General features: G+C 42.4%; 1 protein-coding gene across 3 annotated transcripts in view; it reads left to right on the top strand.

Annotated features, from left to right (window-relative positions):
* ABCC4 (ATP binding cassette subfamily C member 4) overlaps window positions 1-23014 on the top strand; it is a 263778-nt gene that overhangs the window by 118428 nt on the left and 122336 nt on the right. For 2 of the 3 annotated variants that reach the window (XM_030312755.1, XM_030312770.1), the window contains 6 exons: window positions 1344-1440; window positions 4619-4828; window positions 6665-6805; window positions 7426-7463; window positions 7853-7947; window positions 9764-9910. In XM_030312755.1, the coding sequence (XP_030168615.1) occupies window positions 1344-1440; window positions 4619-4828; window positions 6665-6805; window positions 7426-7463; window positions 7853-7947; window positions 9764-9910 (728 nt within the window). The remainder of the gene's footprint in view (window positions 1-1343; window positions 1441-4618; window positions 4829-6664; window positions 6806-7425; window positions 7464-7852; window positions 7948-9763; window positions 9911-23014) is intronic. The other variant, XM_030312762.1, reaches the window with a different exon arrangement.

Genomic DNA, 23014 nt, shown 5'->3' with positions numbered 1-23014 from the left:
GATGTAAAGAATGGAATAATAGCATATATACCTACATCCTGGGGTCTTGCTTCTGATCTCAGGTCCAGTCTCAGAAGTGTCCCCTGAGGACTTTTCTGTCCTGAGTCCAAACCAAAGGGCCACTTGTGGGTTAGGGAAGGTGGAGAATGGACCCAACATTGACTGAGTGGATTAGTGTTCTTAGAACATACCTACGGGTTGTCATCGGCCTTATTTTAAGATGAAGGAACTGAGGTTCAGAGAGAGGTCCGTTAGCTCATCTGACATCGCCAGGCTAGTAAGAGGGATTTGAACTGCAGTCTGGGTGCCTGCAGAACTCTTGATCTGACCTACATCAGCAGGTTGAGTTGGGGCCCACGTTCCTGCGGATTTGCTGTGCAAGGGGCTCTGTCACCCAGAGCATATGCCTAGGGCCCTGCCTCTGGTCAGATGGCCCCGTCTCAGGCTATGTGCTGACCTGGACAGGTTGTGGACCATGGTGGGGTGCAGGCTGGAGTGCAGTTCCTAGGGGTGTGCATTTAAAACGAGGAGCATTTTGAGGAGTTACTGTAAAAAACCTACTTGAGTGCTGATGGGGCTCTTGGCTAAGAGGACTGGTGTGTCCTTTGAGCTGTTGAATGATTTCCACTATGATTTCGGCCCCTTGGATTCTCTTCTTTCGTATTCATATTCAGAAGGTTTTCAGTCCGACTGAAAGATGGTTTAGTGTTCTGGATGGGACTGTGGGGATATTGTAAACACTAATTGAGGACATGCCAGTCTTTGTTTTCTAATAGTATTTAGGAAGTGTGTCTAGAAAGTGTCTAGAAAATGCACTTTGGGAAGAAGGTTATTGAAAATTTAAGATTTTTTTTTTTTGGTTAATATTACATCATAAATCAATTACCTAGCAAACTAAGAAAAATGTACATTTTTGTATAACTTAGATCCCTCCTTCACCCAGTCATACACAGGGATGAAACACTAGTATTTTCATTCAGTCCGGTTTTGGAATCTCACTGTTGCTCAATTGTTTTTTCACCATGAAATATATAAATAATTGTTAAGCTGAGTTTTAGGGGGGAAAATGTTAGTTAGCTCTTGGCGTCTCCTTCACTGGACTGCTTTTTGGAATTTCTTAGCAGAACTGGACTCAAGTTGGTGGATAAATTCGAGGACCTCGTTAGGTGCCCAGTGATTTACATTTGTATTTGATTTGTATCTGTATTTATATTGGTTTTTAAACTACAAATCTTTGACTAGTGTGTTGTCTTTGTCTCTATGTGTTTTGAAAATGTGTGTTTTTCAATTTGGAGCACCCCCATTAACGTGGTTTTTGCTTACTGTACCTTTTATATTTATAGGTGTATTTGTCAAACCTTGCACGAGAAGATCACAGTCTTAGTGACTCATCAGTTGCAGTACCTAAAAGCTGCAAGTCAGATTCTGATATTGAAAGATGTAAGTAATTTCTAGACATCTGTGGGACTTGCTAGCACTCAGGTGTGTTGAAGGTGAGACCTCCCAGCAGGTCTCTTCTCAGGTTTGTGCCAAACTCCCTCTCCTTCCTTCGTTTTGTACCCTGTCCTGCCCAGAGCTGGTATTCCTGCTTTTAGGCATGAATCCAGACATGTAGAAATGGAACTGTTCCGCTCTAGGCCATATTACCCTAAATATATAAAATTGGTGCCTCAGAGTTCTAAATTATAACTGTTCTAGTAAAATTGCTTGGGAAAGTGATGCTGTTTTATTTAGAACTTTTGTTTTCCTCTTCTTCCACGTAAATCAAAGTGTATTATTTGAAAATTAGGGAGACTGAGACATACTCGTTTCTATTTGTCTTCTGCAGTTTAGCCAAAGAGCGTCTTCCATTAGTGACAGAAGCGTGGTTGGAAAGCTGAGCGCCCCTGGTCGAGACATGCAGTCCTGCGTGTAGCCAGTTGCTAGTGGTCCTATGTGTGCCCCATATGTGTGAGAGCCGGGGCGGTGATAAGTAAAAGTCCTTGCCATCGTGGGGCTTCCATTCTTGTGGGGACAGGGGTAATGTGTGGGGCAGGGGGCGGCGCATACCATGACTGCCTCCCCAGGGAGCTGGTGCCTCAGGGGACCTAAGTGACATGAAGGTGCTGGCTGTGCAGTCACCTGGGGGAGGGGGGTTGAGGGGGGTCCAGCAGCGGGGTCCTAAGGAAGGAACTGACCTGGCATGTTGTAAGAATGTCTGGAAGACCCGTGTGTCTGAGGCACTGTGGGCGAGAGAGTGTGAGGGAGGTGGGCTCAGAGCAGTGGGCGGCTGGCCCGGAAATGGGTTGGAAGCCATTGGATAGATCAGAGCAGAGGGGTGATGTGGTCTGATGCATGGTTTTAAAAGATCCCTCTTGGGGCACCTGGGTGGCTCATTTGGCTAAGTGACTTCGGCTCGGGTCATGATCTCACAGTTCGTGAGTTCAAGCTTTGCATCAGGTTCTGTGCTGACTGCTCAGAGCCTGGAGCCTGCTTCGGATTCTGTGTCTCCCTCTCTCTCTGCCCCACACCTGCTTGCACTCTTTCTCTCTGTCTCTCAAAAATGAATAAAGGTTAAAATAATTTTTAAAAGACCTCTCGATGTTTGCTGGAGGGGCAACAGCAGAAGCAATTAGAAGTCTCAGTAAAGTTCAGAAGACGGAATCATGGGCTCAGATTAGTGTATCAGTTTCTGGAGCTGCCATAACAAATTACCACACACTGCATGGATTAAGTAACAGAAGTCTATCATCATCACCCTTCTGGAGCCTACCAGTCCAAAATCAAGGTGCTGGCAGGGCCATGCTCTTGTGAAGGCTCTTGTGGGGAATCCTTCATCACCTCTTCCAGCCACTGGTGTTAGCCAGCTGTCCTTGGTGTTCTCGGCTTGCCACTGCAACACCGTGGTCTCTGCCTCTCTTGTCACATGGTGTTCACCGCGTCTGAGTCTTTCCTCTCAGAAGGACGTTGGTCATACTGGATTTGGGGTCCATCCTACTCCAGCATGACTTCAGCTTGATCACATCTACAAAGATCCTATTCAAAATTAGGTCACATTCGTAGGTATCGTGTTTGGGCCTTGAATGTGTCTTTCTGGTGGAGCCATCATTCAACCCCCAAGAGCTAGCATGGGTCCCAGGGTGGGGGTTACTGAGAATTTTCCAGGCTTAGTAGTTGTTTGATGTTTCACTCCTTGGCTTGTTTACCTCTGAGCCTCAGCACCTCGGTCATGAACCCTGGTCTGCTCCAGCTGGCCCTCGCTCAGATCCTCACGACATCAGATGAAATTCTGCCCTAAGAAAGATGACGAGAGTGCAGAGTGTCTGCCTCTTGGCAGCAGTTACCTGTGTCGACTCCTGCAGTCCTCTGGGAATAGGACGCTCCGATTCCCCGAACTGGAAAACATTTAGTTTCATGTGCAGAGGGGATGATGGAGTCAGGTAAACCCCCAGCGTTGGCGGGGTTATGAATATAGAACCAACAGCCTATTTAGCCAGAGTCTGGATGTTTCGGGGTCCCCTTACTGTTTTTTTCTGAGGACATTACTCCCAACTTTACTACTGTCAGAGCAAACCGTTTGTCCACCAGTGAGCTCTGCTGGGTGAGTTGTTTATTTTTATTTATTTATTTAAAAAAAAATTTTTTTTTTTTACCGTTTATTTATTTTTGAGACAGAGAGAGAGCATGAACGGGGGAGGGTCAGAGAGAGAGGGAGACACAGAATCCGAAACAGGCTCCAGGCTCTGAGCTGTCAGCACAGAGCCCGACGCGGGCTCGAACTCACAGTGAGATCATGACCTGAGCTGAAGTCGGACGCTTAACTGACTGAGCCACCCAGGCGCCCCTGAGTTGTTTATTTTTGAGAGACAGAGCGTGAGTGGTGGAGGGGCAGAGAGAGGGAGACACAGAATCCGAAGCAAGCTCCAGGTTCCCAGCTGTCAGCACAGAGCCTGATGTGGAGCTTGAACCTGTGAACTGTGAGATCGTGACCTGAGCCAAAGTCGGATGCTTAACCAACTGAGCCACCTAGGCACCGCTGTCCTATATAAATTTTAGGATTGTTTGTTAGAGCTCTGTGTGAATGCTGGTATTATTTTGATCTTTTTGCTGCTTTAAATGCCTGTGGTAGTTACACTTTTTTTTCCTGTTGTTGTTAAAGTTTATTTACTTAATTTTGAGAGGGAGAGGGAGAGAGAGACAGAGACAGAGTGTGTGTGTGTGTGTGTGTGTGTGTGTGTGTGTGAGTGGGGGAGTGGCAGAGAGAGAAGGAGAGAGAAAATCCCAAGCAGGCTCTGTGCTCATAGAGTGGAGCCAGATGCGGGCTTGATTGTGCACAGACTGTGAGATCATGACCTGGGCCGAAATCAAGAGTCTGATGCTTAACCGACTGAGCCACCCAGGCACCCCGAGTTACACATTTCTTATATGACCCCCAGCACCTACCATAGGATTTGACTGAGAACAGAATGCTCCATTCTGTGTCCAGTTGAATTGAATGAGATGTGTCAACCAGAATTCACCTAAAGATAATTTTTTGTACAAAAATTGTAATGTGAGACCAGTTAAGTATTTTTGATTAGCATTAGTTTAATGTTATCAAATGTAAATGAACCATCAAATTCTTTTATTTTTATTTTAGGGCAAAATGGTGCAGAAGGGGACTTACACTGAGTTTCTGAAATCTGGGGTGGATTTCGGTTCTCTTTTAAAGAAGGAAAATGAGGAGGCTGACCAGAGTCCAGCTCCAGGATCTCCCGCTCTGAAGAATCGGAGCTTCTCGGAGTCTTCTCTTTGGTCTCAGCAGTCTTCCAGGCCCTCACTGAAAGATGGCCGTCCAGAGGGCCAGAATGTGAGTTTTCCTCTTGCAGCACGGCCTGGTTGTGTCTGCTCTTGTGTCCTCATGCATCTTGAGTCCGCTCCGTCCCTGACACCTTCATTTGTCCCAGAGTAGATTCTGAGGTTCCAAGGCCTTGTTGCATGTAATGGGTAGAATTAATGTAGAATGAAGGGAGCAAGCCTGATTAGGGTTCTCCTTTGGGTGTTGGACGGAGGAGGAGCTTGCGGGGCTCAGTAGTGGGTGGACTGCTATAAATTCCTGGGGGTCGGTGGCTCATGCTGCTGGTAGGGCTCTTGAATTTACCATAGGTAAATCTTCCTTGCTCTGGAGGCCCCAGGCTACCCTTTTGCATCCAGACATTTAATTTGAAGTCTGCTCCAACTGAGTCCTGCTGTGGTCCATGTTAAGTCAGCTACTTTTCCTATGTGGTGGAATGTTCTGCTGCTGCATGTGACCTTTGGTATTATTTTGCCCCATTGTCCGATGGTTGGTGAGAGGCCAGAAGTAGCGTGTGTGAAGGGTCTGGCACATAGCAGACACTTTAGAGTTAGCTCCCATCTTCCTTTCTTACACAAGTTCAAGAACCACATCTTATCCATCTTTGAAACCATAGAGGCCAGCATACAGCCAAGGACATCTTTTTTTTTTTTACATTTTATTTATTTTAATTTTTAATTTTATTTATTTTTTTAACTTTACATCCAACTTAGTTAGCATATAGTGCAACAATGATTTCAGGAGTAGATTCTTTAGTGCCCCTGACCCATTTAGCCCATCCCCCCTCCCACAACCCCTCCAGTAACCCTCAGTTTGTTCTCCATATTTATGAATCTCTTCTGTTTTGTCCCCCTCCCTGTTTTTGTATTAGTTTTGTTTCCCTTCCCTTATGTTCATCTGTTTTGTCTCTTAACGTCGTCATATGAGTAAAATCATGATTTTTGTCTTTCCCTGACCCACTAATTTCACTTAGTATAATATCCTCTAGTTTGATCCACGTAGTTGCAAGTGGCAAGATTTCATTCTTTTTGATTGCTGAGTAATATTCCATTGTATATGTATACCACATCTTCTTTATCCATTCATCCATCGATGGACATTTGCAGCCAAGGACATCTTTGGCTTATGTGAATCTACAATGCATTCTCAGTTCTCCGGATAGAAGTGCAGAAATATACTAGATCTCCCTTAAAAATATGCACAGGTAGTCCTCAATGTCCAAACTCTCACAGTCCAAATCTAGGGGCCTGGATGATTCTGGTAAGGGTTTGGATTAGTCCCTCACATTCCAGACTGAAGAATAACTCTTTGAAATTCAGGAACCAAAAAAATTCAGACCACGTGTTATCCATTGCTGTCCAAACTCTCCCTCGTGTTGTTTGAACTCCGTTTACTGTATTTGGATAATATTTTGAGCTCCTACTATGTTTTATGTTCCCATCATTTAGTGGCACAAATAATCTACAGAGATACCCATATCATTTTGTATATTACCGTGGAATAAGCTTCTGCATTTATACTTGAATTGGGTATGTTGTACACGTGCTGGAAATGGTTATGTTCTGCTTCAAACAAAATCACGCAGTAGTGAGTAACCTCGTACAAACAGTATTTCCTTTTTGCTGATAGATTCCTAGAAGTGGGATGGCTGGGCCCAAGGGTGAACGCATATGTGGTTCATCTAGATACTTCTATACCCTTCTCTGCAGGACTAGTATTATTTTGCACTCTCGGCGTGTAAGATGTGTCTGTTTTCTCATGGCTTTGCCAGCGGAGCACACCATTGACCTTTCAAAGTTTTGGGAGTATGGTGTAAAGGTTCGTCTCTCGCTGCTTTTTTCCCCTTGCCAGACTGAGAATCTACAGGTTACAGTGTCAGAGGAGAGGCGTTCAGAAGGAAAAGTTGGTCTTAAGGCCTACAAGAGTTACCTCACAGCCGGTGCTCACTGGTTCATCATCATTTTCCTTATTCTACTAAACATCGCTGCTCAGGTAAGTAAGGACATTCATTTTGTCTTGTGGCCTCAGCTTGATGTTTACAGTGTGACTTCTACTGTATATATTTACGCCACTGTTACCGTATCACTCAGTCCACTTGGATTTGCATTGAAACATGCTATCTTGGGGAACAAAATAACTTGATGTTTACTGTGTTGTGTGTGCTCTTAGAGAGCTTCCAGAAGAAGAAGGATGTCTTTCAAAGATTTAATTTTTTTTTTTTAATGTTTATTTTTGAGAGGGAGAGAGACCGAGCATGAGTGGGTGAGGGGCAGAGAGAGAGAGGGAGACACAGAATCCGAAGCAGGCCCCAGGCTCAGAGCTATCAGCACAGAGCCCGATGCAGGGCTTGAACCCACGAGCCATGAGATCATGACCTGAGCCAAAGTCGGACGCTTAACCTACTGACCCACCCAGGCGCCCCTCTTTCAAAGATTTTAAAATGTAACATGCACTTACTTGAGGTGTTGTTACCTGGGATGTGGGGTTTGGCTCAGACCTGAGCTGAAAGAATCGTGTCTGATTTCCAGAGCCTTTCAACGTTCCTTTTGGGGGAGTGAGAGAGTTGAGGTGCTAGGCGATGCTTGATATTTATGTTTATTTCTTCGTGCTAGGTTGCCTACGTTCTCCAGGACTGGTGGCTCTCCTATTGGTGAGTTGTTTCCGGTCTGATATGAGGTGCCCCCAAATTGGCAGGCAGCCTCTCTTTCCCACAGAGTCGGGTTTGTTGGGCCTCCTGTCCTAATCCTCCCTTAGTTTCCCTAGAGCAAAAGAGACATTGAAGTTCTTGCTGGTGGAGTGTGACCCTCCCACGGTCTCTTCCCACATCTGACCCTCAGTGTCTATACACAGACAGTCCTGAGAACTGAAAGTGTCACGATGCAAGTTGAATTTGTATAAAGAGGATGTACATGGGGCCCTGCATGCTTGGGATCCTTTCCAGCATAAAACATGTCTCCCAAATTGAGGTTAATTTTTTTCTTTTTGTATTCATCTAAATTCTATCAATAGCTTAATATTTTTTTTCCCCCTTTTTCACAGGACAAATGAACAAAGTGCCCTGAATGTCACGGTAAATGGGAAAGAAAATGTCACTGAGAAGCTCGATCTTCACTGGTACTTAGGAATTTATTCAGGTAAAGTTTAATCATTCGGTTTATTATCCGGGAGTCTGAGGTGCTTACAATGAGCCTGTGTGAGTAACTAGGGCTTCCAGGAGTAATTCAGTAATGTCTTAACAGATTAAGAGTCTGAGTCGCATTTACTCTGTGAATTAATTAGAATAATTATTTTTAAAATCTACCAGAAGAAAGAGGTTGAATGAAGACTCTTAATTTGCTCTGTACTGGATTTTGGAAGTTAAACCAGGATTGAGCATTCAGAAAATCAGCCACTGGAAATATGTGGCTATTGTCTATTCTAATAGGTTGCTTTCGCTAAATCTTATATCATTATTTGGATGGGCAAGGGGATTAGAAACGGATCCCCACCCTGTGGTTCGGATTGTTCCAATTCTGTCTGAATAAACCCTGGCTTTTATTGAACTTGGATGAAATCCTCTGGCAGCGAGGCTCCCCCACATAAAAGCATTATTCCCTCACAGGTATGCAAAGCTCCCTTCCCCGTACTGCTCATCTCCTGGGCTTCACTAATGACTTAAGAGAGAAGCTGAGCAGGGAAAAATCCAGTGTCTGGGAATTAGGATTCCTTCTCTCTCTTACCTTGAGATCACAATGTTATCGCGTCCCCAACTGTGTGATTAATTTAACATTTGGCTTGCCAGACTAATATTAACACAGCGCTCTGCTTTCACAAGAGTGCTTACAATATATGTGGCATTACATACTTTTTAAAGGAAATCCTCATCTGAAATTTTAAATATTCTCGCCGGAAACGCTCATACAAGCTTTCCGCAAAGATAGAGCGAGCGATCTTTGTGAAAACCTACTCACTGAAATGTGGTTATTTATTTCGTTGATCACTTGCTAAAGAACCCTGAATACATGAGCTGTTTCCCTTCCACACGGGTGGGCTGTGAGAGGCCCGGTGGCGGGGAGGGGGAGGGAGGAGCCGTTCTGCTGCACAGCCAGGCAGGATGGGGGCCTCAGGAAAACGCCTCTGGATGGCAGTTAGGACTCTGAGCAGCTTTCAGAGTGGAGACAACAGTGATGTGTCATGTGAGGGGTAAAAATGGACTTGATGGAGTATTCCTCACAGAAGTTATCTCCCAACTCTCTTTAGCATGGGGAGTTCGGGAGATGATAGGAAAATGATGTTGATTTTTATGCCCATCATAGGTACTCATTTATGCCATTGACAAAAATCTATAATTTAAATCAGTTGTGTTCATTTAAAAAGGCTTTGTGTTTGTATAAAATGCTTGGTGTTGGAGATTAGTTGCTCACCGAGGTTATTTCATGCTAATGTATAATTTGTATTTTCTTGTACTTCCGTTGAGAGATTTTCTACTTGCAACTTAATATGGTATTTTCATATTCTTTAAAGCCACTTGGGCATTTTCTACAAGGAAATGGCACATCATTTCCCTTGTTCCCTGTTAATTCACATGCTGGTGTGAGAGCATACCGAAGTTTTAGATTATGAGATGTGTAAATAGAGTAGCAAAACTTGAAATGTGGAGAAGGGAAGATCAACGAGTTTTTGTAATTATCTCTTTTTCTTCTTTGGTTTTAATAGAACTTGTAATTGAATCAGGAAAGCCTAGTATGAAATTATCATTTACACCTGATTTTCTTTTACATACAGTTTCTATTTAATGAGAGAAAAGTAAATGATATACTTCTTTATAAAAGTATCTTGCAAATGCATTGCACTCTTACAGAAGCCACATGTCTTTTGACACAGAATTTCTTCATCAATGCCTGCCATGCTATGGCTTCGCCAAAGAAAAGGTGGGGATGTTGTGCTCTGAGTGATGTTTCTTTATTTCAGGTTTAACTGTGGCTACTGTGCTTTTTGGCATAGCGAGATCTCTGTTGGTATTCCACGTCCTTGTTAATTCCTCACAAGCTTTGCACAACAAAATGTTTGAGTCCATTTTGAGAGCTCCAGTGTTGTTCTTTGACAGAAACCCAATAGGTAAGTCAGACACCAGGTTTCTTTGTAAATCTGCCTCGTTGACACCGTTTGTGTCTGATCACGTTTCAGCATTGAGAATGGAGGAGACGCTTGGAAGAAATCGCTGTGTGTGTTGATTCATTGTCCACAAAAAGCTTCACTGACAGTTTTCTACTACCTGACAAAATCTGAATGTGGGGTGCATACGAGCTTCTTTCTTTCTTTTTTTTTTAGTTTTTTTTAAATGTTTATTTGTTTTTGGGAGAGAGAGAGAGAGAGAGAGAGGCTGAGTGCTAGTGGGGGAGGGGCAGAGAGCGAGGGAGACACAGAATCTGAAGCAGGCTCCAGGCTCTGAGCTGTCATCACAGAGCCCGATGTGGGGCTTGAACTCTTGAATCTGGAGATCATGATCTGAGCTGAAGTCAGACGCTTAACTGACTGAGCCACCTAGGCACCCCAGGTGCATGCAAGCTTCTATTCCGATTTACGTGCGTGTGGAAAATAAACAGGTTTAGGAATCTGTTTGTTGTGGGGCATATGAAACACCCTTCGTTGGATGCAGGAGCGTTTAAATGTTGTTGACCAGTTGCCAGAACATTGACTGCATCATGTGGCATTAAACTAGGTCATCCTGGACTTGAAGGTGTACCTAAAATTGTAATGAAAAATTAATTAAAACCCAAGATTGAAGTGTACACATCCTCTTCGATAGAAGCTCCTCACTCTAGCTTTAAAGTGGACTTTTGTTTCCATAATTGGAGGCTTTGTGGCACGTCGCACATAAGTTCCTCAACGTGAGCACACCTGGGAGGGTGTCTGAGTGGTTGATGCCCCACCCTGAGGTCTTTGACATGTCTTGCTGCTGGGGGTGGCCTCCTGACCTGGGTCCCCAGGAAGAGTTTGTTCATCAACACGTGCTCCCACCGTTCAGGCCCAGGGCGGCTTGGTTGATGCAGGAGAGGATTGAGGGGACCCATCCAGGCAGGGAGGGAGGCTGGAGAGAGCACAGGAGTAGGCTTGGCCTGGCTGTTAGCTAGCCGTGTGACCCAGGCCACAGGTGTACATACCGCTGGGCAGGTGACTCTCAAAGCGGGATGTTGTCGTGGTTAGAAGTGTGGACTGTGGATCCGGCTGCCTGGGCTCACACCTGTGCTAGCTGATCATAGTAGCTGGTTATGGTTCTGTGAGTGAGTACTCAGGTGCTAGTTACTTAATTTCTCTGTGCCTCAGCATTCTTAGCTGTAGAATGGGGATACTCTTGGTATCTCGCTTATCCAGGCAGTGTGGGAATAAAGCAGATCGGTACATTCACACAGGCTAGAGCAGTGCTTGGCCCGTGGTCAGCACCTAATGACTCTTGGCCACAATGACGCATGGCGTCTCGGAACTTCCTCACCTGTGAAATGGAAATGCCAGCTGCCCTTCCTGCTTCACAAGGCTGTCGTGAGGATTAAATAAGACTGTTCAGGAAAGCATTTGGGGCTGTTTATTCAGCACGTTTGTTTAGCGCAGGCCGGGTGCAGAGCACAGGAACGGTGACCTGCAGAGGCCCCAACTCATCTGTAGCCTTGTTACAGCCGCGGTCAGGAGACTGGAGGGCGCACGCATCTGACGGCCGGGAAGTTGCCGCACTTTGCCAGTTAATTTGAAAACTGTGGTCATAAAGTTGAGAGCATTAAGTGGGACTGCGTTTCTGTTATCACAGCCTCTGAATGCTCATGGCCACAGTTAACCAGGTTCTTCCTGTTCAAGACCTGTAGGCTTCTCCACATGCTGATTTATTTATTATTCAAGGATTTGGGACCGAGTCTAAATCTTCAAGGTCGCTAATCTTAGAGCCACACACTAGTGTTTATCTTGCTCTCCCCCTCCTGGATCTGTTAACAGGGCTTCTTTTCCTTCAAGAAAATAGAAACCCAAATAAGCACTCCAAAGATAGGCCCAGTTTGTCCAGAATGTTCAGAGGGCATGAATTATTTACTGTTTTTAGTGATAGATTAAAAAAAATTTTTTTTAATTAGAAAAGTATTTTAAGTGGTAGATTTTAAATTTCCATTTGGATATCATTTTTATAGTTTTTAAACCAATGGGAAGAACACACCAAAGCTGTGCTTCATAGGGAACATCATGGATCGTATCTATATTTTAATGGTTCTATGATATTAAAAAAGCAATTCCCCTCTATAGTAGAAGGGTAGGCATACTTCATTTTTTTTAAAGTTTATTGAGAGAGAGAGAGAGGGAGGGAGGGAGGGAGGTGAGGGGCAGAGAGACAGAGAGGGAGAGAGAGAATCCCAAGCAGGCTCTCACTGTCAGCTCAGAGCCCAACACAAGGCTCAGACTCCTGAACCGTGAGATCATGACCTGAGCCGAGACCAAGAGTCAGACATTCAACCAACTGAGTGAGCCAGGCACCCCTAGGCAGGCTTGATTTTTAAGTTAAACATCTGTGCCCAGTGGTCCCACTCCGAGTTACAGAGTGCCCTCCGACCAGCATGGAGAATCCAGGAAGCATATCATTCTCTTCTCAGTACTTTGTTATCCAGAGCACCTTCTCAGGGAGATGTCAGTAAGTTTCCTAAGAGTTCGTGGTCCTGACAGCATCTCGGAGTTTGGAAAAGAGGGAATGGGAAGGAGGGGAAGGGTGTAGTCTCCCGCAAGTGAGGCCCGGGGTGGCGACGGCATCCGCACACACTACAGCCTGGCTTGGATCTGCAGATGTCTGCCAGGGTTCTCTTCCGTAGCCACCTTCAGTTCCCGCTTGTGCTGGAATATTCCCAGTGAACCCAATCCAGATTGTGGAAGTCTCTTTTTACATTTGTTCGTGGGTGTTTCCACCCCAGATGGGCTGATTCCCTTTTCCTGCTTCTCCCATTTTGTTAATCAGTGGGAGATCCTTTGACCTTGTGCAGAGAACCAGGCCTTCGGTGAAGGGTCCTGAAACACTGGCTGCCCCTTGCCTTGGCCCAAAAGTCCCAGGTTCTCTGACTTGGATTTAGGGAGAAGGACAAGGTGAACCCGGACAGTGCATGTTCCTTCTTGCTGGCTAAGTCTCTCCAGCTGCTCTTTAAGCACTCCAGAGCTCTGGTTTTTAAGAAGGCGCCATCTTTCCAGGCTTCACGACTAAGTTTCTCTTCATTTTGAACCCATGTATGGTTGCACGGAGTTAACTTATTTGCTTATATAATGCAGTACTGTTTTACCCACTGATTTTTTTCATAACCCAATCAGTCTTAAACTGGGTAAAATTTCAGTCAGCTAAGTGTGTTGTCTTAGAAGGGCAAAAAGCTACTTTTCTTTTCCTCTTTTTTCCTTCCTTTATTTTTATCCTTCCCTTCTCAGTGTATTTTGGTGACTGTATTGTGCGTCTGTTAAAGGGCTGCACGTTTTCAGCTGCCCCGGCATTTTCCGCACATTCTGATTGCAACAACTTGAGTTGAGTAGTGCCTGTTTAGATATGGTCTGTGTGTGTTCCTGTACTGAGGGCCACACCTACCTCTTCCATGATCAACATTTGTCTTCTGTCCTTTCTGTTCTATCAGATCTTAATGTGCAGGGAATACAGGGAAGCAATTCAGAAATTAGAAGATTATGTCTATATTCAGCATAAACCATGTTTTCCTGAATTTGTTTTATTTTTTACGTCTGGCACAAGAGGGCAGCATGATCTATATTATTTCAGGGATATACTGTAAGGGCACCTTATTGCAAAAACCTATTTTTTTTTTTTTTTAATTTAAAGCTTAGAAATTCCATTTTTTATAGCTGGAGTCTTGTGTTTTATAGTATTGGTGCAGAATTTTAAATCATTGCTGTAGTTTATTATGTTTGAGACATTAGACTCTTTATTAAAGAATTATTCACAGTGTTGTCCCAGAATATCTGGCGTTTCACACAAGGTTATGTGGATTTCTAAACTGGAATAGTACTTGGAATGGGTAGCCGCTGACATCTTGACTGGGTATATTTTAATCCCTGTGGGCAGAATATGGCTGCCTGTATGACCGGAGTCAAACATGAGTTTAGGGGAAAATATGACCAGGCAGTTTCTTCAGTTCCCTTCCACGCAAGCAGAATGGGTAGAGGTTATCTAGAATTTCACCCTTCACTTTGGAAACAAGATGAGTGGATAGTTGTTCTGTTTCTTCATGCCTAATAATAGTGACCTAACACTTGGCTGAATGAACTGACTGTAATGGATTCCAGATAAATAATTTGTTTATTTGCTTTCAGTGTGTTAATTCGGCCTTAAGAAAGTGGGCCACCGATGTCAGGAGATACTGGTGTTTGTTTATTCTCTCAGGAAAGTGCAAAGTTAATACTGGGTTGTGGCCTTTGTGTTCACCTCACGTGACTGGTTATCCTGCAGTGGTGTGTGTGTGTTCACTTATTTAGGCATCCGGTATAAGATAAGTACAAATGCATATCGTTATTTTTTCCTTACAGATTAAGTTAGGGCCAGAGTACTATAAAAGGAGAAAAGCAAATGGACTAACCTCTTCTTTTGTCAATTTTATTTTTTTCCGATGGAAGTTTCTTGTGCTCATTAACGTATGGAACTGAGAGACATATTTGTGTACCCCCCAATCAAAAATCTGGAATTGCTCAAAGGGATAGGATTTCTTTTCTTTTTTTTCCCTTAATGTTTATTATTTGAGAAAGAGACAGAGGGCAAGCAGGAGAGAGGCAGAGAGAGAGGGAGACACAGAATCGGAAGCAGACTTCAGGTTCCGAGCTGGTCAGCGCAGAGCCCCACGCAGGGCTCAAACCCACAGACCGTGAGATAATGACCTGAGCTGAAGTCGGCTGCCTGACCGACTGAGCCACCCAGGCACCCCAAAGGGTTAGGATTTCTAATTTGCCCACGTGTAGATGACTTCGCACATCTGAACTCCTGAATTGGGATGTGCGTGAGTAGGGAGCTGAGGGTTGTGGAGCAGGAGGCTGGGAGAGGTTTCAACTATTGTTTTGTTTCTTCAACCTTGAAAGGGACTCCTCAGCATCCCTTACACGTTGTTCATAAATAACTTGTGGAGAAGTAAAAAGTGAACTGAAAGCACCACGGTGAGCTTTTGGGGCTGTCAGAAACACTTGCTGTACTGTTTATAAAATCAGTTGTCACAGTACTGCTGCCTTGCTAGAAAAAAGAGTCATCAGTAGAGAAGAAAGATAATTGTAGGGATATCTCTCTGTTTATCCAGTTCAAATGACCACTGGAGTTAGTGCTAAATGCATATTTTTAACAAGTATAATATTTCAGCACCGTCAAAATTACCTCGACGATAATAGGCCTGTGAAATTATAGCTCTGTAAGTTAGGAGGGGAGGTGGCTCTGCTTAGCACAGACTCATCTGTGCCTGTCCACACAAGTGATTCTGCTGAGCAGGTAGCATGTTAGAACAGGAAACACTGGTCCTAAAACTTCTGATTTATGGTAGGTGTTGTTTTGACACAGCATCGAGACGATTTACAAGGCAAGATTTCGTGTTAAAATATTTTACCGGTGTCCTCATTCGTCACCGACATAAATATTCAGGAGTGATGCTGGAAAATTGGGAATGTGCCCATTCATGCCAAATCACTGGCTGTGTTTCCTTTCAAGTGAGATCTGTTGTGTGGATATGGTTAAAAGAAACTATGGTTTTTCTTTCTTGAGAGCAGATGAGCTGTAAGAAATTGGGAGTAAGAATAACATCCATCCTGACAGCTTTCATGTATTCATCTTGCTTAGGTTGCTTTTAATTCTGGCTTAAGTCCTACAGGCTTGTGTTTTTTGTTGTTTTTTTTTTCCCTTTCCTTGCTTGGTGCACATTGTAGAGAACATATTTATATGTACATTAGTTAAAGAGGCTTTTTGTGTTCAAAGGAAGAAGTTAGTCATCATCAGAAAAAGCTTTGTTGCAAAACAGAAACACACATTTCCCCTTTCTTTTTTCCTTGTTAATAATAACAAATGCAAGTGACTATAAAGGGAATAACACAAAAGATTGCATCAATCATAGTGATTCTCAATAGCTACATATAAATATTGTTTTTTCAGGTTTGAATGAAGCAGCTAATAGTTTGAAGTAGGTGTGGTAATTAAATCCTGTCAGGTTGTCACACATTAAAAATAATGTTTTTTCACATAACAATGGTTATATGTACTTAAACTCTTATCATGGTGATATTAAGTCATATTTTATGGGAGTTGCTCATTTACTGCTAATAGTATCATAAAAGCCTTTGTTACGAGTTTAAATAGTTACATAGTTACATATATTTGATTACTATTGTTATTTTGTCAGTAATCTCTATAAGGGTGATTATTATAGCTCTTGTCCAGAGCTGGTAAATATTGCACCATTTTGGTATACATTTTTAATCTACTAGAATGTTCTGATTACTCTTATTCCTGGTTTTTCTCTGTAATAATCCTACATGGAAATACTGACAACTTAGTAACCGAGAAAGCACTGTTTGTGGTTGTCCAATAAAATGTTAATAAGATAAGATTCGGGAAGCTTGTGCCTTGTTCAAAGTGGTAGTCATGTAATATCTCAGGAATTTCTAAGTACGACATTTAACTTGTGTTCTTTCATTTCCTAATAGAGTACATGTTAAGTGATATATGTATCTTAATATGTAAGTTCTCCACTTCACTCTAGTATTTGTGGCTATGATGTTAATACCCCCAAACTCTCGGTTTTTATTGATTTCATATTTGTTGTCTCAACCTTAGCCAACTTGGAGCTAGGCAGTCTTTGGTACTGAGGACTTCACTAGTGTGTCCCACGGTCTGGTGTGAGTGTGCCCAGTAATTTGGCATTACCTTATGGGGTGTGTGATTTACAGTAATGCAGATTACTGTTATTTAAAGCCCCCACCCCCCATCACACACAGATAATTACTTCAACTTTGTAGCTCTTTGTGACAGTCAGAAAATGCATCAAAGTATCTTTATGACACAGTTTATTGCTTTTGTACAACCGTTTCAGACTGGAATAGTATTTCTGGGTCAGATTTCACACAACTAAATATTGATAAGCATATAGAAAGCATAGTCTTCTGACATGGGGTGGGAGTAGATAGAAATTTGCTGGGTTGAAATCCCCTATGGTTTTGCTAAACGGTTAGTTGTTTCCCCTCAACCATTTGATTTTGGAGCTCTCTTAACGATGCTGTGGTGTGAACTTTGATTTTCATCTTCATCTTCTGTTATCATTTCTTCCCTAACCCCCTTATTTTAAACATTATTATTTATTTTGACATGAAGAAAATGGGAAAAAAAAAAACCCTGATGTTTACACTATTGAGCCTGTGACATTTTCGTTCATATAAGTTTAAAATTTGGTTATGTTTTAAACCACATTTCTATAGTACTTGTCCCAATTGTGGTTAAATTATAATTTAGGTAATTATGTGTTGACTGCCTGTCTCTTCTCTTAGCCTTGGGCTCTCAGACCTCATGGAGCATATCTGTTATGTTATTGCAAAAGCCTCTGAAGCCAGGATGGGACACTTTGTAGCTGATTAGTATTTGTTGGCTCCATAGAAGGAGGGGATGGTTTCAGGAGTGTATTTGCATCTCTCTGTGCCACGCCCTTTAAGAACAATGCAACTTGAGAGTGTTGAAATAGAATTAGAGCCTTTTTGTCTTTGCGCTCAGTGTTCGCGTTAAATTGAACCCTTCCCTATTTATTTTCCAAAGTAGAGTTTGCAATAGATTATTTATGGTAGTCTTTGTTTCTGGTATGTGATGGCATGAAGAGGAAACCATATACATTGGTTCTTTGGAAGCTGTGGTTCATGGAGCTACACTCTACAAAGTTCCAATTTCTGTTACTTACCAGTCAGGGAAAGGAAACCGTCAAATACCCAGTGCATTTCCTTGGGGTTTAGTTGTGCATTGAAGAAAAATGTTAGAACTTACATGGGTTAAATATTTGGTACTTGATAATTTTACCTTATAAACTACATGTTCTTAAGAGGTAAAGAAAAATAATTCATTTTATTTACTTATTGTTTATTTTTTTTTATTTAGAGAGAGAGAGCTCAAGTGGGGAGGGGAGGGAGGGGGAGTGGAGAGAGAGAGAATCCCAAGCAGGCCCTGCACTGTCAGTGCACAGAGCCCAGTGTAGGGCTCAAACTGATGAACTGTGAGATCATGACCTGAGCTGAAGTCGGATGCTTAACCGACTGAGCCACCCAGGCACCCGCGAATTCATTTATTTTAAAACATCAGTGGACATTTTAAACTGTTACTGAGTGGGGAGTTGAGATGTAGGTTGAGATGTGGCAAAGACCTTGTTCTGCTGCCATGTAGCTTTGGAGTAGCTCTGACGGTCCCTTCACTCCTGGCCTCAGGTTTCACAGGTGAAAAGAGGGAGGCCTTTTCACTCCTCAAGCATTTTTACTGGTCCTCTCCTGGTTGTAAGTTGTGGTCCCCAAACACTGGGACAAAAAGCCCCTGTTTTCAAGGCATTTGCAAACTGAAATATCTGCAGACAGTGGATTGTTTGTAAAACAAAACAAAAAAACCCATCCAGTATCAGTATTCGATGATTCCATGTAGAAAAGATAGAGACTCAGAGATTCAATGTAGCTGTAGGGCAGGTATCTCAATTCACATGTACACACAACACGCATACACATAGCCCAGGGGTGTATTTCTTTTTCATAAACTGTTTTGTTGGAATTTCAGGACAGATTGTTTCAAAATGAAATCATACCAGTTGGAGAGTGAGAGCAATTTAGGAAACAAAAGAAAGCGATGTATTTGAGGTAATGACCTCTAAGCTTATAGCAAACCCTGCCTGGCATCTAAGCAGGCTCTTGATGATACTCACCTATCCTGACCCGTCAGGAACCATCCGGGTGTCAGAGCTCATCTCCACAAAGTGCGTCAGGGAAAGAAGGAAGTCGTCCTTTAATGAGTATCTACACATAACTTCTCTTTGGACTTTTAGAAGTGTGTTACAAATGCTTGGACAGTGGGTAGGACATAAGCAACGGCAGCTTTCTCCCTGAGAATGTTGTCATGACATGAGCCATGATCTGTTGGGTATTCTCATTCTTGGTAACCAGGATCATCCTTTTAGAAATTTCCCTCTCATTTAGGTGGACACTCTTTAACATCTAGAAAAAAGACAGCAAGGTCCAAAGGTTCAAGGACACTTTGAATGGAAGTTCATCTAAACACCATGGTTAAATGGAAAGCTGTCAGAAAATCAAGGTCTTTGCTGGAAATATTTTCCTTTTATTTCTTTTCTACATTTGCATTTTAATAGATTGTATCATGTGGGGAAATACTTCAACCTCTTGAAAACCTGGAAAGTCTATTTTGGACTTGTTAGGTGTTTAAAAATCTTCATCCAGACGCTATTCCAAATATAGTCGTGCTCTCTGTGATGGGAAAATCCTGCCTCCAGGTTCGCTGTTGGTTGAAGAAGGCTGTAGAGCACTGTGTTGGTAAAAACATCAGCAGAAACCAGTGTGTCAGCTTAAGTCCCTGATTTTAGGATGTTTAAGTCAATACTTAGTTAATGATCTTGATTTGTCTGTAAACTTTATGTGGAGGTTTCGGGAAGTGTTCTTTTGGTTCAGTGACTGTGGTCTCATTCTTTACTCTGTTTGAGGCATAGAATCAAAAGGTATAGAAATTTTGAGAGTGTGCTAAGAAAAGCAGTGTACCTGCTTCTTTTTTATAACTTTAATTCCTGTACAGTTGACATACAGTGGTGTTATATTAGTTTCAGGTGTACAATATAGTGAGCACCTACTTCTTTTTGTTGTGCATAAACATTTGAACAGGTACCACAGTGTATGTGGTTTTGTTCTTAAATATATTTTCTCACATACATAATTCCATATGTCTAGATCACAGCGGTGCTTTGCAGCTAAGAATCAGGGATTAATTTTTTTCATTACCTTTAAATATCTAAAAGATTAAGAAGGTAATGGTTGTTTTCTTGTATATAGTCATTTCTTTTAGAACTTTTTTTTTCTTCCTTTAGTGTCAGAATGGCCTGGGCTCATTAAATTAATTTCCTCTGGGAGAACTATAAATTGGTTATTTTAACTTTTTGGAGAATAAGATGGTAGTAACATCTTAAAATTATATCTCATGCTAACGTAAATCTCTATACTCTCCCTCTTAGGATAAAAATGAAAAGGGAGTCAAATGTAGTTGAATGATTTCTATCAGTAAACTGTATTGTAGACAGAAGTGTTTGTTTTTGGTGCTGGCTTTGAAATGTTGGTCTTGACTTATACTCCTGTATATAAAAGGAAAATAAACCCCTGTTTCAAGGTGATGAGTAATCAGTGTTACTAGAAAATTGTTCTTCAAGATTAAACAGTTGTTGACATAAATAGCCAGAGTAATAAAAGGCAACACCCGTGTAACCCAGACAGTGGTTATCGTACAATCAGGTAAGCTGTTTATTTTTTTTTAAATTTTTTTTTTCAATGTTTATTTATTTTTGGGACAGAGAGAGACAGAGCATGAACGGGGGAGGGGCAGAGAGAGAGAGGGAGACACAGAATCAGAAACAGGCTCCGAGCCATCAGCCCAGAGCCTGACGCGGGGCTCGAACTCACGGAGTGCGAGATCGTGACCTGGCTGAAGTCGGACGCTTAACCGACTGCGCCACCCAGGCGCCCCGAGGTAAGCTGTTTATTAACGAATTGTCAAGTCTTTAGACCAGGTGAATAGATTTGTTATACATTAGGGAATTCTAAAAATTGAATGAAGAAGCTTGAATCCTTGATGCCAAGTGTTCTGACCACTCACATCTTCTTTCACAAAGGAGACATGACAGGAAGGTAATGCTTAAATGATCCGGCCTTCAGGTATGTGTTCTTGTCTTGGTTCTTGCTCTGTCAGACTAGCTAAATTTTCTAGATGAGGTTAGGGTTTGAAATCTTAGGTGACAAAGTGAGTATCTTGTAGGTTTTGGATAAACCTGGAGTACGTCTTTAAACATAGCCCATCTTTTCTTACCCCGGAATTCTTAGGTCCCTTTTTAATTTGATGTCAGATGCGAGAGAACTTTGGTTGTCATCAGTAGGTATTTTACAGTGTTAATGGTCAGAGAGTGGGATGGAGGTCAAGGTGCTGGGATGTCCCAGTTCTGTTGGGAGCAGAGCTTTGGAGTAGCTGAGCCCGTCGTCATCTCACTGCTACATCAAGGTCCTCTTGACTGAAGCACGATTGCCTTAAGCAGCACTGATGACGGGTGGGGTGGGTGTGCATGTTGAGAGAGAGACCTCTTTTCAGTTAGATTGTCACATCAGAATAAGGTTCATATTATTGGATTCCATTAAAGAGATGAAAAATTTTTAATTTGAAAAATGACCAGCAAATAAAGTGACCTTGAATTTGACCAATGTGAATGGATTTCTTGTATTTCCCAGTAGTGGTTTTGAATCAAAGTGTGATTCTGGCTCCATGGTAAAGAGAACAGACTTTGGAATCATCCTTCCTGAATGTGAATCCAAGCTCTGCCACCGACAGACCTTGACTGAGTTACTTAATCTCTGTCGGCTTCAACTCTGTACACTGGGGATGGTAGTATAGTGGGAGAAAGAAGCTTTTTTATGTGTTTGTGAGAACTGAGAGGTTCCATATATGTAAAGCATTTAAAACAGTGCCTACCATATGGTGGACATTGATTTTTGACTCTTTAAGTGACATGTTGAAATTTTAGGGGTTTTCGCCTCTTTTTTTTAATGTATTTTTTTTTTCAACGCTTTTTTTATTTATTTTTGGGACAGAGAGAGACAGAGCATGAACGGGGGAGGGGCAGAGAGAGAGGGAGACACAGAATCGGAAACAGGCTCCAGGCTCCGAGCCATCAGCCCAGAGCCCGACGCGGGGCTCGAACTCACGGACCGCGAGATCGTGACCTGGCTGAAGTCGGACACTTAACCGACTGCGCCACCCAGGTGCCCCTTTAATGTATTTTTTAAACGTTTGTTTATTTTTGAGAGGGAGGGAGACAGAGCAGAGGTGGGGGGAGGAGCAGAGAGAGAGGGAGACCCAGAATCTGAAGCAGGCTTTGGGCTCTGAGCTGTCAGCACAGAACCCAATGCAGGGCTTGAACTCATGAACGCAAGATCATGACCTGAGCTGAAGTCGGGGGCTCAACCAACTGAGCCACCCAGGTACCCCATTGCCGCTTTTTTTTTTAAACAAAATCCAAATACATATGCTAATTTTGATAAAACAGTGGGGTGTGGGAAAGGGAGGGTATGTTTTCCCAGATGTAAGGAAAAATAGGTAAGTGACCAAGACCAACAAGCCACAAAACAACATCATGTTTTTTTGTTGCCTTGTGTTTGTTGTTGTTTTCATCGGGGCCTAGCTCCACTCCGGAGTTCATTTTAATTTAATTTGGTTTCACAAGGGGAGCTCAATTTTGCATGTAAGTACCAAACATCTGGTTTACTTTTTGTTTAAAAATGATATGGTTGAATTTATTACAGAAGTCTATTGTGTAATTAAGGAAAGACAGTTTGAAATTTATAAAATAAGTCCTACTTAAATGCAGCATTGGAATCATTCCAGGGAAGTGGGTATACTTCTTGGGAGTAGCAGGAACTTATTATTTTTAAAAATGCTATAACTGGTCAAAATGTAGAGCTTCTATGTATTCACCTTTTTTTCCAAAAAGCATGCAAAATGACAAATTTCACAAGCGAAAGTTAAAGTTGACCTAAGGCAGTTTTAGATTGTCAAGCCTTCACATTTTATTCATGGGATGTTTTTAGAGACATTTTGTGGTTTGTTCACTGCAGTTAATTCTGGGCAGTCCTTCTGCATTTCTATCAGATGGACATTCTACTTCAGAACTTCTTCTTGCACAAAATACAGTTAAAGCAGCTTGGGAAGAAAAGGAGATTCCTGGGTGGTTCTTACAAACTATCGATTATATTTTTAAAGCAGTTAAGGGAATAATAAGTCCACAGAACAAATACAGCTCTTCTATATATACTGCCCAGGTAGCATTAGTCAACTGATCATTTAAATGCCAGAAATTTCTGGCTGGCTATAACAGCACTGAGGTATATGAAGGAATAGTTTGAGGTGGAGAGACCCAAGTGAAGATAGAGTGCTTATTCGTTTAACACCTGTTTGCCAGG

This window comes from Lynx canadensis, chromosome A1 (assembly GCF_007474595.2).
Source record: "Lynx canadensis isolate LIC74 chromosome A1, mLynCan4.pri.v2, whole genome shotgun sequence".
Lineage (NCBI taxonomy): Eukaryota > Metazoa > Chordata > Mammalia > Carnivora > Felidae > Lynx > Lynx canadensis.
This window is presented reverse-complemented; position numbering and strand designations above follow the sequence as displayed.